At 50.2% G+C, this 17,728-nt stretch overlaps 1 protein-coding gene across 3 annotated transcripts in view; it reads right to left on the reverse strand.

Moving 5' to 3' along the window:
• Window positions 1-8,552: 8,552 nt before the first annotated feature.
• The window catches only part of CYB5A (cytochrome b5 type A), a 30,244-nt gene continuing 21,068 nt past the window's right edge, over window positions 8,553-17,728 (reverse strand). Inside the window, exons 2-6 of one of the 3 annotated variants that reach the window (XR_011650490.1) lie at window positions 16,202-16,330; window positions 15,506-15,535; window positions 12,537-12,560; window positions 11,451-11,485; window positions 8,553-9,911 (exon numbers count right to left, since the gene is read on the reverse strand). Coding sequence is in view for 2 of the 3 variants with exons in the window: in XM_053912509.2 (XP_053768484.1) it covers window positions 13,814-14,014; window positions 15,506-15,535; window positions 16,202-16,330 (360 nt within the window). In the remaining variant the exon portion in view is untranslated. Of the gene's footprint in view, window positions 9,912-11,450; window positions 11,486-12,536; window positions 12,561-13,798; window positions 14,015-15,505; window positions 15,536-16,201; window positions 16,331-17,728 lie in introns of those variants that run through there. The other 2 variants (XM_024580239.4, XM_053912509.2) reach the window with 2 other exon arrangements.

A 17,728-nucleotide genomic window follows, 5' to 3' on the forward strand; every position in this document is an offset into this window, starting at 1 on the left:
CACTCTTGCCAACGTGCTGGATCAGGAAATCTCACTATTGAAATCTTATGCAATCCTGGAGAGCATTAGGCTAAGTGAAATAAGCCAGACGGTGAAAGACAAATGCCATGTGATTTCACCTATAAGTGGAACCTAATCAACAAAACAAACAAGTGAGGAAAATGCAGCCAGAGACATGGAAATTAAGAACAAACTGACAGTGACCAGAGGGGTGGAAAGGGATAATGGGGGGAAGGAAGGGGAAGGGTCGTCAAGGAACATGTACAAAGGACCCACGGACAAAGACAAAGGGGGAGAGGGTTGAATGTGGGAGGTGGAGATGGGGGGGGGCAGGGGAGAGTAATGGCGGATAATGGGGACAATTGTAGTTGAACAGTAAAGAAAGAAAAAAAGCCAATACACATTTTCACAAAATCTCACAAACCCTCCCCTGTGCACCCTTAGAACGAAGGTGCGCGGACTTTACAGCCACCTGCACGCCGGCCCTGGCAGCGACGGCACCGCAGTGCAGGCTTTGTCCTGCGGAGGTTCAGGCTCAGGAAGGAGCCTGTGAACTCTTTTCCAGGCGCAGAGTTTAGAACCAGACACAGCGGTCGTGGGAACAACAGAAAGGCGATGGTATTTCACTGGCAAGCAGGGCTTCTGTAAATCTCCCTGCCTCGGGAGAGGGCGCTTGGGTTTGGAAGGGTGGGCTCTGCACGTTAGTCAGCCCCGGTTTAAAGTTACCATTTGATGACCGGCATACCTGGAGGCCCCGGAGGCCTCCGCTGGCCTTCGCAGGAGAGGGCGAAGTCCAAGCTCTGCTTTTTGGCTTATGAAATGTTTGTTCCTCCTGGGGACGAGCTCCCGCTCCAGCAAGGCCAGGGTGGCAGTGCGGTGAGCGGGCACGTGGTCCCGCTCCAAGCACACTTGTCCCGTCTGCCCACATGCTGCAGCCAGCTCTGCAGGGAAAGGAGGGGAGACCACCTGGGTAAACGAGGAAACGCACACATTTGCATAGGAATGGAATATATGCAAACTGACTTCCAATTTCTCTTCCTCCAAAGAAGCAGATGACTGTTACCTGGTGCCCTGTGACAGGCTTATGATAGCTTCACGTTTACTCTGCAGGGCAGGAAGCAGGAAGAGTTGGAAAAGCCAGCGCCCTAAGCCAAGCACACGCTAACCAGGAGGTGGCACGAACTGCTGACTCACCTGGCCACGCCCAAACGAACCCCTCCTGGTGGTGCCCAGGAGTCACCTGTGCATACCTTGAGTCCTCTTCAGCCATTCTCAACAGCTTTGGGGGAAAGTACTCATGCTCAGCCACATTGACATTAATGACAAGGGGCAGACGGACAGCCTCTCCCCCAAAGATGGATTTCCTCACCCAGGCCCCTGAGTCTGCAGATATCCCCCCACGAAGAGGGTTCCCGAGCGGTAACTCCCTCCAGAGGCTGATCTGGCCCCACTTCACCTGGGCCCAAAGTGACTAGAAAGGTCTTTCCCTTGGGTGTCTCCCCAAGGGGAAGATCACGGCTCTCACCCAGTGACACTTGTTGATGAGAAAACACGCAGGACACCAACACGCACTGAAAGTGGAAAGGTGCAAGCGGAGCCAGAGACGGGCGAGGGCAAATCCATAGTCAGGACCCAGCAGCACAAGCTGCCCTAGGTGTCCTGCCCACCCACCCCTGAGATTCCTGTCCCCAGGCTCACTGGCTGTCTCCCTGTTCTCTGGAACACAGAACGAGGCCTAGGGCACGGAGTGCCTGCCTCCTCAGTGCCTGCAGCCCAACTCGAACCCAGTGAGTGCGTGCTCATCACCTGCTCTGGTCCCCGGCCTGCCTGTTCTACCCAAATCTGTAACTGCAATCACACTCTGTAATCAAATATGATGCAACTGGAAAAAAATCTCTTTGCAAAAGGAGAGATGCTCCTATACACACTGCGGAGGCCACGTGGGCTGCTCTCAAAGGTGCTCTCGAGGGGCCGTTAGAAAGGCTGTTTGGGTATGAACAAGACAACTCTGAAGACCGGGTAAAGAATTCTAAAACTCCAGGGATGCTGGAAGCTTCTCTCGGTTCTCATTCTACCTTGAAATTTAAAATGATGCCTTACTGATACAATCAGTGGACCAACCCTCCAAGAAAAGCTCTTGACAAATGAATGAACATTTGAAGGACTTAAAATAAGTGAAAATAAAATGATGGTGACTTCCCACTTTCCTGGACTTTGAGTCATTGATCGACCAACCATCTGAAAGAGGGAAAGGAGACAGCTGCCCCGAAATCATACGGGAACGACAGGAACTCTTGTAAGCACGTGGAATTAACTTTTATAAAGAAGCGATGCATCAGGCCCCTTGTTGTCCGCCTGCATGACTCAGCATGCTGATGAAGACCGAATCCCCTGTCCTCGTAAGGAGAGCCTGTAACCCGAGGCAGGGCGCAGGTGAAGAGACACACCAGCTGTGCATTCACCTTGGCGAGAAGGGCGTCTGGAGAAGAGAAATGCAGAAAGGAAAGGGTTGGGGAATCCAGATGAACTTGAGAAATACAGGGAACCGGCTGAGAAAGGACGCACTGCTCCCCAGCACTGATTCCAAGAAATAAATCTGCTCCTTGCCTTCCCCACCAGGATTGTGTTCTATAATACATGAAAACTCCAACCAAACACTGTGAGTTGCTCTAAATCACATCTGCTGGGAATTCTGCAAGCTACTCAGTGCCTAGGGGTAAATCAGACCAAGCTCGCTCCCAGAGGGAAGAAAGATGCTTCCTCTAGGAATTGCTGGGCCTCCGTAGTGAGTCTGGAAGGCTGAAATAATCACTATTTTCCCAGAAGGAAAGTGTCACTTGGGGCCCCCCAAATCAACAGGTTTTAGTTAGAAGGAGGCTTTTAGGTACTGGGCTTACTGCCAAGCAAATTTAGCAGCGCGCTAGAGTCTAGAGACTCAGGTCTGGGGCAGGTTTGCTGAAGTCATGAGATACTGCAGCTTGGCAGAGATAAAAACATAGCTTAGCAGAAATTCATCAAATTCACAGAACTTGCCTGACCTTCGGGCACGCAGCCCGGCCTGCCCTCTGTTCGCCGCTGATAACCCTCCGCCCTCCTGGCCCTGGCTCTTTGGACAGGCTCCCGGACAGAGGCACTGCCAGAGTCTCCGCGGGGCTTCACCCACCAACAGCACCTGCCACAGTAACAGGGTCCGAGCTTTGTCAGACAGCGTCTCTGTCTGCCTCCCAAGGGGCGGAGAACTACCCAGTCTAAAGGCAGCTGGGCTCCAAAGTGAGAAACTGGGAGTCAGCCTCCCTAACCTGAAGGCCCAGCAGCTGTCTGCTGAGTGCCCTCGGCCCCACCTTGGACTTGGCATCAAGACTGATGACGTCAAAAGGTGGTGTCCTAGACAAAATAGCCTATTGATGGTGGGAGAAAGACATCAGAGATAGAGATGGGAGGTGGGGAGCCAGCGAAGGGGCTTTGGCCATTGGCTCAGTTAGTCAGTCAACAAACACCTCCTATGTCCCAGGAATCAGACAAGGCCCTAAGCATAGTTATTGCTGGAGTTCCCCCATGGCTCCAAGAATATTAAAACAAATCGGATTTTCTTTTCTTCTTTTTTTTTTCAAAGATTTTATTTATTTTTTAGAAAGGAGAAGGGGTGGAAAGAGAGGGAAAAAAACATCTATGTGTGGTTGCCTCTCACACACCCCCAACTGGGGACCTGGCCTACAACCCTGGCAGGTACCCTGACTGGGAATTGAACCAGCAACCCTTTGCTTCACAGGCTGGCACTCAATCCACTGAGCCACACCAGCCAGGGCCCAAATCAGACTTTCTTATTTAAAAATGACAACAGGCCAGATTACTGGCTTCTTAAATGACCTGGACTGGAGGTGAAATTTCCGCCAGAGCGTGTTTTGCCCTGGTTTTCTGGGAAACCCAAGGGACAGACACTGCAGTTTGCTACAGTGGCTTCTTTAAAGGGAATGGTGACACTGGAGGATCCAACAGCCCCAGCCCTCGATGTGTAATTGTTCCCAGGCCAGCCATCGGTCAACGACAGCCCAGTCCCAGCACCACCTGATGCCGGGAGACCACCTGTGGGGTCAGAGAGGCTGCGCCCACCAACCTCCTTCAAACAACCGGCCTTTGTGTCTGAAGTCCTCCTTCCAGACTGCTCCCAGGCTTTGGCTCACGCCGACTTTCATGACAGGGATTCTGGGGTCGGGGTCAGCAGCCTCGGTGGGGGGGGGGGGGGGGGGAGTGAGCAGGAAGGCTCCAGGCGGGAGAGAGCAGAGGGACCCAGGAGAACAAGCAGTGCCTGTTTCTCCGTTTCCCCGAGAGAGGCCTTGCTCCCGCCCACGACGTGGGACTTGCTTTCTATCTCGATGGGCACGTTCACACGGAACAACCAAAAAGCAAGGCTGTGATTTATGTTTCAGAATTTACAGAATGATTTCATCATCTCTCAAATCGTTTGTCACCCGAAGACAAAGTCTGTCCCCTGCAAAGCCCCCTCCCCGCCGCCCCAGCACCATGGGGCACCTGTGTCCTCTTCTGTTGCTTCTGAGATGGACATAAACACTGCCCTGTCCTGCTGCCCCTCCCCCAGCCTGCCTCTCTCTGAGCGGTTGACAGGGCAGGTACAGAAGGCCAGCCCCAGGGCTGCCATCTGTCTGCACTCGAGGTCCCTCCTCCCAGGACAGGAGAGCAGAGACCGGGGGGACCGCCTGCCCCTCCTCACCTAGACAACAGCTGATGCTGACAGCCGGGAGTCGGCCGCATCTCTCAGGGCGACTCCACTATCCCAAGGACCAGAGCTCCCCACCCTGACAGGGGAGCCGCACCCCGTGGAGCCTCCGGATAAGGGGACAGAGAGAATGCACGTGCCGTCAGGGAAGAGCAGATGCAGGGGTTTGGAGATGGGGTGGCTGTTAACTGTAGGCACCGCCGTCACAGTTCATTTTGTTCAAATGTCAGACACCACAGCCCTCGCCCTGGTCTGAAGTGGCCTCTCCCCCCCGCTGAGAGACGCAGCCAGGGGAGGTGGGGACGCTGACCGCAGTGGCCGGGGAGGAAGATACCCCAGGCCACGGTCTCCACGTGCTTCGTAGATCGCACCGTAAGAGAACGAAGGAAAGCAAAGCTCTCACCCACCCTTTGCAGCTCTCCATCACAAATTGAAGTACCTGCAAAGGCATGATGTGGGCCTGTTTTAAACGTTGACATTTTAAAAGGAAGTTGAAACATCCCTCTTTTAAGTCTGCTCGGTATGATTTTTAAATACCACGGCCCTTGGCTACCGCTGCGGGCCTTCTGGAGGACAGGCTTAGCCTCTCGTCCTTCACCGGCAGAAGGCTCACATTGTTCTCCTTCTCCTTGACCTTGCATTTTTCCTTCTTCTCCCCAGAATGTTATCTGAAGGGAAAACACGGTCATGGCTGGAAGTCTTTGGCACCCTGTGACATGTATCTAGAACAGAAACGTGTACCTACCAGGAAGATTACAAATGTTTACTTTGACTTTGTGTGGGCCTGTATCACAGACACACCTGCACACACAGAGATTCCCACTGTCACCGGTGGGGCAGTAGCGTTCCAGGACCATTCCTCGAGGGGGCGCCTTCTTTCAAGACAGTGAAGGTACAGAAGGGCAGCACTAAGTGTACCACCCCCTGCCGCCTTCCCAGTACACCTGAACTCAGAACAGGCCCAGTGCCTTCGCCAGACATCACGGCAGGAAAGGCGAGCGCAGAGCCCTACCTGAGGCTGGAGCTCCCTGATGGAGGAAGTGGCCCCAGGAAAGCAAGGTTCCTGGGCCCAATATTTCCCACCCAGCTTTGTGTGACAGAAGTTCACACCTTGGAGCAATGCGCAATGTTAAAATTCAGGGTGGGTGAGAAAAACACGTCTTTTCTGAAAAGAAGAGCAACTGAGAGTTAAAACAGGTGCTAAGAAGAGCCAGCAGGCCCTCTGGCCCATTCTCGCAGAGATGGATTTCATCAACTGTGCAGAGTCCTGTTCCGCAGAGAGACAGGAAGTGCTACCCCCGGGGCATGCGCTCAGCTCAGAAAGTGCCCTTATTTAGATGCACTTCACACCCTCAGTTCAGGTGAGATCATACCGGAGTGGAGCCTAATTCAATATGGCTGTTGTCCTTGCAAGAGACAGACACGGGAGAAAAACAACCTGTGACAACCGGGCAGAGCTGGGGGGACACAGCCACATGCCAGGGACTGACAGCCACCAGGATCCTCGCTAGAGCCTCAGAGTTTGGACTTCTGGCTCCAAAACTGTGCCAGAAGTTGCAGTTTCAGGCCACAGACTTTGCAGCACTTTGCGGGGCGGCGGGGGGGGGGCGTACCTCGGAACATAAGTCCATGTTGCAGCTGAGGTTCTGGAAGTCGATCCCCGAACAGCATCTGGGTCTGCAGACACCAAGGAAGTCAACCTTGGGGATGCCATGGGGACATCAGCTTCCAGGACTCACACTGGATGCTGCCTAGACACCCCCAAAGGGACGGCAGACAGATGCCTATTCCAAAGAGAGCAGGTCCCCGGACTCGAAAGCAGGGAGGGGAGTGGGGGGCAGGGGAGCCATCCAGAGCCCAGCCCGGGAGGATGGCTCCAGCCCGGGGTGACTGCCTGCCTACCAGAAGTTAAGTATCAGAAAATGAGAAAGGATAGCTTCAGCTTCCTGAAAATGAAGAGAGAAAAGCATCAAATATCTTTCCTTGCTTGAAATTCTGCTTGCACAAAATAGGTCGAAACCATGTCTTTCCCCTTGTTTCCACAACAAATGAAGAAATATTGACAAGGCAGCAAACGGTTGAAATCAGAGATAAAAGTGTCCAACTACAGCTGTTTGTTATGGCTCTCAAAAGCTGGCCTTCTTTTTTTTTTTTAATTTTTTTATTTTGTAGAAAGAGGGGAAGGAAAGGAGTAGAGAGAAACACTGATGTGTGAGAGAAGCATCTACTGGTTGCCTCTCTAGAGCCCCCAACCAGGAACCTGGCCCACAACCCAGGCATGTGCCCTGACTGGGAATCAAACCAGTGACCTTTCAGTTCGCAGGCCAGCACTCAATCCACTGAGCCACACCAATCAAGCAAAAGCCGAACTTCTTAAAAATCACATACAAACCAATCCTTTAGTCTCTAGGATAGGATACACCCACTTCAATTCATTTCAAAGCTGATTCAGGACCAGTGTTGTTAAAAGTAGTAAAATTTCAGGCTTTAGAGTTAGAAATCACAACCTCAGTAAGTTACTTGGAAATACAAATTACCTTCACTCCAAGCGCAGCTCCTTGTTCTCCGATCCTGCTTCATTCTAAGGGTGTACCCGTGGTGACGTGGGGCAGGAGGGAAGCAGAGTGAGGGGAATAGAGTCGAGGGAAGGGCGGCAGCAGAAAGCCGAGGCTGCGCAGCTCTGTGCCCAAGTCACGGTCCTGCAGGGAACCTGGCGGTGGGGAGCGCCTTCGCCGGGACAGGACAGCAGCACCCTGAGACTCGCTCTGTGGCTCCCTGGGATCCCTCCTCTAACAGCGGTTGTGCGAGCACTCACCTCCGTGAGGAGACAGAAGCTCCCGCGCATCCCTTCCCACACATCATCCTCCCAGTGCACACACAGCACCTGCTCCGGCAGAAGTCAGCCATCACGCAGGCGATCCCACGGGGATTCTTGCCGTCACAGGAAGCACGTTTGGAGCCGCCCAAATTTAGGCTGGCCTTGCCATCGCAGACGGAGAGTTTGGCGGTGATTGGGAAGACAACAGGACATGGTTCGAGCTGACAACTCGGGACAGCGTCTGGCAACCCGTGAGTGCTCCAAAGTGTCAGTTAATAAAAATGGTAATAATATTATGTATAAACACAACAACCATGTAAATTGTAATTATAGTATATTAAATTGTATTCATCGAAAGTTCCATTAACCCAGAGAGTAATACGAGATGAATAATAAAATTACCATTATAACTTCCGGTGTTAATGAAGTTCTTGAGAATGTACTTTGGCAAACCAAAGCAATGCCACAGCTAAACTTCTTCCAGAGATAAATAAAGCGTAAATGAACCAAAAGAAGAAATACCTCCCCAGGCATAATTTTAAAACTTGCATGTACTCAAGGCAACCTTTTTGAGCCCCCACAAGTTCTCCCGTCTCCCATGGCAACGCCACGCGGTCTCCATGAGCAACGGTCCACAGGAGTGTGGTTTTAGCTCACAGAAAGCCCTGGTAGCTTAGTCATTTCTTGCTTTGATCTCTTCGGTTTTACTGCTCCTTTTCCAGACACGCCCCTCACAAGGGCGCTGACAAATGCATCTCAGGCAGCGCCCCAGGGGCTCTCTGTGCCTAGAGGGAACACTGAGGCACTTCCCGTGGAAGTCCGTGATGCATGAGCGTCAGAAAGCAGCTCGGGGGTCCTCACACTCATTTGTGGGCTGAGCTACCTGTGGCGAAGTCACAACAGCACGTCTGCGTCACAGCCTCGGACTGTGAGTCGGTGGCCGTCCCCGAACTCCGCGGCACGTGTCAGAGCACGTTGAGTCCACCACAGGAGGCGTGATTTTTGCTCCAGGCATGTGTTTATTGAAATCTGAATCAAGGATTCCTCTGCAGGGCATTTTCCCATGGGATACAGCACCTGTCCCCACCCCCCGATGTTGACTCCAACTGTAACTTTCAGTGACAAAAAAGGCAGAGGGGACACATGTCAACGGTTATACAAATTTATACTCTGTAATAATAAAACAATCCCTTTCCAGGGCGTCAGTGATTTCTGAAGCACCCCGGCACTCGGTGGCAGCCAGCATGCCCGTGGACACTTGCACAATCATAGCTAACTCCGGAACACCGACAACCACACATTCGTCCCCCAGGCTTCCATAGTGGAAAAGGCATGGGGTGGAGAAGGTGGTCAAAGGTGAGTGACTCAGTCCTCCTGGCCGCGCCACCATCCCCACACTCACCACCAACAGCGCAGTGACTTCAAAAATCAGATTGCAAATGCCCCACCATCTCTTTCAAATGAGTGTTTTAATGGGTTAGGACACCGACATTTCCTTATAAGAACACACAAACAGTTTTTGCCTCCAAATGAGCAATTTTTAAAATTGAGAACCTATATAACCGAAAATTTTCTTCGCTACGATATTTTGGAGCCAAGAGAAGAGGCAGTTGTAATGTCCTCTCCCGGCTCAGAAGTTTGTCTGCCTGTCTGTTGCTGGTGCTTTTTAATCAAAGAAGAGATGCACTCTCTTTTCTACATCCTATAGGCCCCTTTCTCTTTTGACCATCCATTTCAGGAAGAACAATGTTTTAGAAATCCTTACGCTACCATTTCCAGGGCCTCTCTTAATTTCCTCGAAAAAGAAACTAAATTGGAAACATAATACCAAGTTACTCAGCTAGGGATTCCCTTTCTCACGCCATATGGCATGAGCCACGTGGGCCTGAATGAGCGGCACGTTAAACGACTCGCTAAGCAACCGGAGATTTTAAACATCAGAGGCAGTTATATACCCAATCGACAGGCACACATGGTGTTATATTTGAAAAGCCAGATATATTTCTAAAAGATCATGCCTATGCCTACAGTAACTAAACGATGTAGCCACAGAACAGCAAAATAAAGCTGATGAAGAAAAAAGCACCCTGCGAAAGTTCAAGAGCAGAGAGAAGAGATCCTTTGGGTTTGTTTTGTGTCTCATGTGGGAGGAAGGGAAACGGGCTTGTTAAAATTACTTTTCAGGTGAAGGTTTCTGTCAGTCGAAGCAGTGAACTCGGGCCTCATTCTTCCCGATCCAAAGATGTCTGTCCCTTCATTGGCTTCTGAGGATGCGATTAGTCTTCCGCCATGTAGAAGTGGTACATCAGGCCCACCGCCAGCGCTGAGATAGCTGGGATCGCCCAGTTGGTCCACCAGCTGGAAAGGAACAGCAATGATGCTTGCACAGTGTTCTTGGCTCAGCATCTGCACACCTCCTAAGTACCACGAAAATCCCTCTCTAACCTCTCTGGGTGAAAAGACGACTCTTACTAAAAGTGACGCGGCTGGTAGTTGTTCTGGCAATTCCTCTATTGTTCTCGCCTTATGAGAAAACTAAAGGCCAACCCCCCAACTCCACTTATATCTATTTCTATAAACTTGTACAAAGAACTAGGAACCATTCCCCCAAAAGCTGCTACTAGCTAGGACTAGGGACTTTCCTAAAGGACATCAAGTCTGGGTACATGTCACCAGCTCACAAAAGAATACTCCTCACAGGTTTTATTCTAATTCCATGTATTTGTTAATAACTTAAAATGGCACTAAACTAAGAACCAGAGGACCGAGGCCCTCATTTTGGGAGAGCTGTGGGCAAGGTCCACAGCCAAGGGCAAATCCCGGGCCCTGAGCTGGAAGAGAGGTAAGGGCTCTGACCCGGACGGTGACTAAGGTTGCTACCAGCACCACGGCTCTGCCGCCGGTGGCTCTCTGCTGCAAATCAGATCTTTACACCCGTGCAGTAGCTTTGCCGTGTTGACAAACAGCGTGTCCAGACTACCCATCTGTGGCCCACGGGTGGAGGTTCACACAATCCCTCCTTGACATCCTGCTCAGTCCCGAGGTGCAGAATTACGGATCAAATCGAGGACAGAGCTAGATCTGCACCCATCGTTTCTTAGGAAAGAGGAATATACAGGTTTTAGAGTCTGAACAAAGCCAGACACCGGCCAGGGGCACATCCACCTCCTGTCATACAACCTCCACCCTTCGCTCCTCTGCACACACACCCGTCCAAAGACCAGGTCTGACGCAAAGGTCTCAGCTGCAGGAGGATTCCGGGCGACTTTTCATTTTGGGGGGGCTTTCAGTGTCCCTTTCGGAAGAAACTGTGTGACAGTGAAGAAGAGGGCGGAGGACTGCCGGGAGGCAGGGCCGGTGCGAGACAGGGCAATAAATTACCTTTGATGGGGCGAAACAACCTCTGCAGCGACCTGTGGTTGTGGCGTGGAGCTTGGGTCCCCAAAACAGAACTATCTGATGGCAATTACACAAGTCAATGTAACAGAGCTGCCGAAAACGCTCCTACGATCTTGGACTAAGGTACGGAAATCTGGGCCGCACTCGGACTGCAGAGTGCAGTTTCAGGGCCCGTGGGAAACTGGTCCACGCTCAGGGATGGAGGCACTGTGCGCCAGGGAGGAAGGGGAGAAAACGTTTGCCTGGGGAGTGAAAGGGGACTCAACTGTGTCCCGTCTGCTCCTTAGGGCAGACACAGTGGGAGGGTGACATTCGGGCTCATTCTGGAGAAAGCCCGCAGTCTGAGCCGCCTGCGTTTTAGGGAGGGATGCCCTGAGCAGTCGGGGTGCCGAGTGGAGAGGCCCGTGGGTGCCCTGTGGTCAGGGAGAGGCCTCCAGTCCCTCTGAGTTCATGAGCCTTCCGCTCACAAGGACAACTGAAAAGAAAGCTACCACGTACCTGTAGTTAGAGTCAACTGTAGTGATGAGAATATCCTGAAATGGAGAGGAAAAGTAAAACAAGTTAAAGGGAACGATGGACTCAAAACCTGTTTCAAAACACGATCACAGTGTTCCACGCAATGCATTCTTCAAAGAGACGTTGAAAGGGAAAATTACATCATGTACTCCTTCCACTAAAATGCCTAATTTCACCATTTTTTCCAGAAGAGAAAAGTTTAAGAAAGGTCTATATTTAAATTACTTACGAACACAACCTAGATAATCTGGAAGAAATTGTTAAAAACTAATAGGCTACATAAACTGTCCTGTGCCCACAGATATCTAAATACTTTAACACAGGAAGGAACAACAGATGTGATTTACACACACACGACCCCACCATTATCTTTAGCAGGAGGATTTAGTTCTTCAAAACCATGAATGAAACGTTCAGTTAAAAACATTTATTTCATTCAAATCTTATATGAACTAAAAGTGTCCCCAGATTGTATTAAGAGACAAGTCAGCTGAAAAGAAAGAAATTGAGAACTGCCATTTAAATTGCTGCACTCTGCATAACCTTGAACTCTGACAAGACAGTTCTAGAAAGGCACTGGAGGCCTTGGGGACCGACCCACACTGTCACCCACCAAGAACCTCTGAATAAGGACACCCTGCACACAGAGGTCTTCCTCAGCCCCGGCCTGTTCACCCCCCAGCTGCTTCTGAGAGTCCTCGCCACCACCAGGAGTGTGACCCGAGAGGGCTCTGGGAAATGCACACTTCCCCAAACAGCCAAATAACCAAGGCCTCGTGAAATACAGACGTTTCCAGGCTCACAAATGTTAGGCAGCATTGTTTTGAAATTCCACACCAGCAGAAGCATTAGTGCCTCAAAGGAAGGTGGCTGTTGATAACGCAGCTGTGTTAGAGCTCCTCTCTGCAGTGTCCCAAAGCACGGGACAAAAGCCATTAGCAAAACAGGCGGCGGTGTGCAGGGTCGGCACTGAGGCGAAGCTCACACAGCAAGGCGCGCGAAAGCTCCCGTGGACGGGCGGGAACCCGTTCGGGAGGAGCCAGCAAAGCAGTTCTGCAACCCACCAACCTGGGAACATGGCCGTTAACAGTCCTGACACAGGAGCGGGGAGAAAACAAGTCATTGAAAAAGAAAACTCAACAGTTATTATCTTTTGGAGCAATGGTCAATCCCAGAGACTACAAAAAGTATTCATAACTACGGCAAGGTGGTTTTTCAAATTTGCTATATGACAAGTAAAATTAGCAAAGGTGCTTCAAAGTAACTGAAATATGCAAAAATATCATTTAGCTATGAGAAGAAAGACACAATCAATAGTTCGTGGAAGGTGAAACACTGTCACACTAGAGAGTTACTCCTGAACTAGCAAACAGCAGGCGAACGTTCACCCGTATTTTGTTAGGCCGGGCACAGGCACGTGCGGTTCGCTGAACATGCTGACAAGTCTGGAGCCTCAGTGGCCTGGCCCTGCCCCGCCCCGGGTGCCCCGAGCACCAAGGCTAAAGCACAGCCAGCACGTCGTAACCACCACCAGCGACAGCAGAGACCTCGCAAAGAGCTGAACTTTAACAGGTCGTGTCCACTGATTGCTCTGTGTCTGTTAGGCTCCTAACCCAGGATGCTTGAGAGTCAAAGCAAGTTTGAATTAACAATTAGCGCTTTGGTGCAAAGGGAAACGGTCTCTCCTGCCCTGACTATGAAGGGGCTAAGTTGGGCTTTGGGTGTTTAATCGGCAGGTCGATGACAAAAAGGAAGAAAACACCATGGTTTGCCTACAGGCTCTGCCACCTGTTCACTCTGTGACCTTGAGGGGCTCCATCTCAAGTGGGCTAACAATTAAAATGGTACATGATAAGCTCTACATAAAAGCCTGCAAAGCCCACCGAGCTCTGGCAAATCAAAGTCATCTCATTAATAAGGTCACCTGACTTAGCCCGTTCTTTCCCTGAACTCATCCCTAAGAACACTATTAGAAGATGGATGCCTTCCATGCAAAGTCTCGAGCCTACATGCGCTGCGGAGACTGCAATGGGCAACCCTGCAGCGGCTGCCGGCCGTGGGGCTGCAAGGTCAAAAAGCTCGGGGCAAGGTCTGAGCGCCACTGTCTTCACCGGCCCTGGGTCCCACAGGGACGCCGTGAGACCCAGATAAAGTCATGCACACAGCAACGCTGTGAAAACCACAACCACTAAAATCTTCCATGGGAGCAACCTGGTGGATACGGATGTGTTTAATCTAAAGTGCGTCATTTCTATGTCTCCAGAGATCTTGCTCCGGCCACCGGCATCGTGGTGTCCTTTGGGCAGATTCAAGCTAATAATCTTCGGTGCATCTGATTTCACAATTCAACTGTGTAGCTGTTTTAAGCAGGCAACATTTGAAAACTTCAGACCCCAGCATACACTGATCGGTCCGCAGAGGGATGGACGGTTATACAGGCACACACAACAAAAGCGGCCACTAAGGACACTCTCTTCTTCTGGTAAACCAGGGGCACGGTGTACAAAAGGGGTCACGTATTTTTTTCTGCAGCATTTGCTTACGGCCTGTAAGAAAAAGAGCGAGTTCTTGTCCCGCCTTCCTCCAGTCCCACTCTACAGAAAGCGAAGTCACATGCGTTCTACGGGCAAACAGAGAAGAGAGTCTGACACTGAAAAGAAAAATAAGGCCTGAAAATGGGAGACCTCAGCCCTGACTGGTGCCTGCTGCCCGTGGGCCTCCTCGTTCAGGACGTGGTCGGACCTGCATTAGATCTAAGTTCACATGATGAGCCTCACCAAGTCCTTATTTGGTTACAGCCGAATGATTTGCACCAAGATTGTTAAATACGGAATCCCTAACAGGAGAAGATATACTTTTTTCCTGACAGGCTTTATAGAGAAAGCAAACGCTTCAATGCCCGCCGGAATGTCAGCAGTTTAAAATGTAGCCTCAGAAAAGGTGCTGAAGCCACATAAACCAACCGCAAAGATCGTCAGCAATTGTTCCAGAGTCAGTTCAAAGTCTAACGTCCATCTTTCATCTTCCCAAAGGACTGGGGTCAGCCATGGCCCTGAAGCTCGCCTTGAATCAGGAAAGGCGAGAAGGTGATAGAACTGCACCGTGCACACCTTTATTGTTCTGTCTGGGGTGCCAAGGTCAACAGCGGCCTTCATGCTCTGCTGGATTAATTGCTTGATTTTCTTGCAGATTAAATTTAGACAACGTCTTGTCAGCAGCCACTAGCGAATGAGTTCACAAGGTCTCAATATGGGCCCTGTGCGGTCTTACTCTTGTGCTCTCTCTAACAAAACCAAGGACACCATTTGAGACGGACAAGTGACACTTTCTGTCACTCATTTTAAGTGAAACCCTGCACAGTCCTTTAACTACAGGCCAAGAACTATTTTTCCCACTTGCACTTGTGACAAACGTTGGCTGTTGTCACCCCCTCTTACTGCGGATTTGTCTTCAGATATGAGTGAGGTGGCCAGCTCAGAGAGAAGGGCTGGAAGACCAGGGCACACAACTAGTATCACTAGAATTATTTTCCTTTCCTAAGGATAAATGCACCAAAAAGTTATCATTTAATTCAAACAACATTACATTTAGCCAGAAAGTATTTATGGAACATCTACGATGTCCCAGAGATGTGGAGATGAAGACAGGGGTCGTGTCCTCAAAGGCTTAAGTATTAAGACCTCCGCTCCCTTTTAAGCTCTCTGAAAATGGTGCCAGGTCAAACCGTTCGCTGCAGAAGCACAGGGCCAGCTACAAAAAGTCGCTCTTCAACAGGGATCCGCTGGCCATCATGGTGGGAAAGCGATTTTAAGTATTGAGAGTCTCGTGAAGAGAACACACAGCTCCCCTAATGAAACACCGTGACTGACCTACACAAACAGAAAGGCCGCTGAGCCAGCCCGGCAGGCTCCGATGCGTCTAGCCTGGCAGCACTCCTGCGCTGGCCTCAGGGAGGAGACCTTTGCCCTCTGCTTTGCGGGGGGGATACCCAGGGACGACACTGCAGCCAGTGAGACACTCGAGGCGGGCACACTTACCGTGGGCTTCTGTATCTTTGCCCTGTCATCCTGCAATGAAAAACAGGCACATTACAGAAGGGAAATGTCTACAAAAGTACCGTTTCCCAAGCGCTCGCTTTCTCTGAGATTTCTAAAAAACACTACCACTCAGCGATTATCATTTTAGGTTCATCTGTCTAGGTTGGTAAACATGTCTGGTCCTTTGTGTCTGAGTGTGTGTATGATTTGTGTGATACCCTCAGTGAATCCCTGCAATCTCCCATTTGTAGGGTCGCAATCTTCTTAAACCCCCAGCTGAGTCCGTTCAAGGTCAAGTGCGTCTAAAGGCTGACCACTAGTGAGCCCAATAGGCAGATGAGACAAAAATGCTGCCGGCCACGCCTACAAACCCACCGCTCGACCCTCTGACACTTCAGAATGGGGAGGGGGGGAAAATGGCACATGTGAAGGGAGGCTCCTCTGACTACCGTAAAACTGCTCCCTTTCGTGAAGGACAAAGACGAAGGTATGTGGGCAATTCAAACTTCCAGATAAATGAAGCTTATTTTCTCAGAGTGCCATCTCCTTCCTCCGAAAGCCCGCCCCCACTCAGGGAGAACACAGAAATGCTGTGAACGGCCCCACCCTCAGGCTTCCCCCCAAAGAGCCTCCCATAGCCTCCCCTTCATGCACCGCCATGACGAGACATACGACAGAAGTTTCCGGGCTACTCACTGGATGCACTTCCCCGATGATGTATGTTTTGGACAACTCTCTCGCATCCGTGGAGTGCCCGACATCCTCGAAGTTCTCGGTAGCGTCGCCCCCAGCTTGCTCCCGTAAGACTTCCTCCCCACCGGGATGCTGTTCAAAGGACACACAGAGAGACAGACTAAAAAAATCGTAATAGATATTTTTTTTCCAAGCAAATGAGATCAAGGAAGTGGCTAGTTTATTTAACCAAAGAGTTCACTCCAGAAGTCACAGATGACAGCATGTGAGTGTAACACCCCCGTGATGAGCACGAAACCACCGCACTCCTTTGCCTTCCAGAGCCTTCCTGAAAGTGCAGAGAAACCTTCTTCCACAGTAAGGTGTCCAGTTCTGGGTTATTCCGATGGCATTAAGAGCAGTAGGCAGATATTTTTAATCCTTTGACAACATCCTCTTTGCTTTTCAAAATTGCTCTTCTTAATTTTTATCTAATCTCTTCTTTCTTGAGTCCTATCCCTTTGACCTCTTGGTCCAGGTGCAAACGTACACCATTACACCGTAGATGACAATGCATCTTTGAAAAGCTCTCTGTGCGTCTGCCCAGTACAGAGAGGGTACAGCCGGTGGACAGGTAAGTAAGCCCCGTGCCTCTTGTAGAATTTACCTTCTAGTCACAAAGAAAAGAAAAGCAAGCAGGTGCCATAGGAACTTGGCTATGTCGCTGACAGGGAACAGAAGCAAAGAGGAAAGAGTTCAGTTCTACACTCCAGAGCTTTTAGCCGCCTTAATGGCAAAACAACCAAGGATGGTCGAGATGCAGGGTGGGGATTGACAGGCGGGCCGAGTCACGTACACAGGTGCAAGCAAGGGAAGGGATTATCAGTCAAGCAAAGGGAGCATGCTTGGTTATATCACCCTAAATACTTTCATGGGAGAAAAAAACCTTCTTAAATTGAACTTCATTATTACCTTAGATCAGAGGTGTCAAATTCATTCTTACCAGAGAACACATCAGCCTCGAGGTTGCCTTCAAAGGACTGAAGGTCATTTTAGGACTGTATAAGTGTAACTACTCCTTAACAGTTAAGTGAGAGCTTGGCACTGCCGCTGGGTAGAAACAAGGTGCCGGGCCAGATAAAACAAGGTGGAGGGCCTTGTGTTTGCCACCTGTGCCTTGGATCAAACACTCACTGCCCTTGAGCAAAGCACCTGTCCGCGTCCAATAACTAAACAAAATAATTCTCACTTGCACAATTGACTGTCCTCTCTTCTTAATTTCTGCCAACAGGGGAAGATGTAAAGGCACATAAAGTTTTAGGAAGGTAGACAATTGTTCTGGTGTGAAATCTGTCTCTCCTCCTCCTTTGTTTAAACATATTAGTGCTAAACAAATTCACTTATTTTTTCTCTACTATTTGTGAAAGTAATCCATCTACATTGTAGAAAAATTGGAAAGCACAAAAAGAAAATAAAAATCACCTACATCGCCCATGATCTTGCCATCCAGAGAAACCTGGATGCACGTATGTGTATGTGTGTGAATAATTT

Source organism: Desmodus rotundus, chromosome 10, assembly GCF_022682495.2.
Source record: "Desmodus rotundus isolate HL8 chromosome 10, HLdesRot8A.1, whole genome shotgun sequence".
Classification (NCBI taxonomy): domain Eukaryota; kingdom Metazoa; phylum Chordata; class Mammalia; order Chiroptera; family Phyllostomidae; genus Desmodus; species Desmodus rotundus.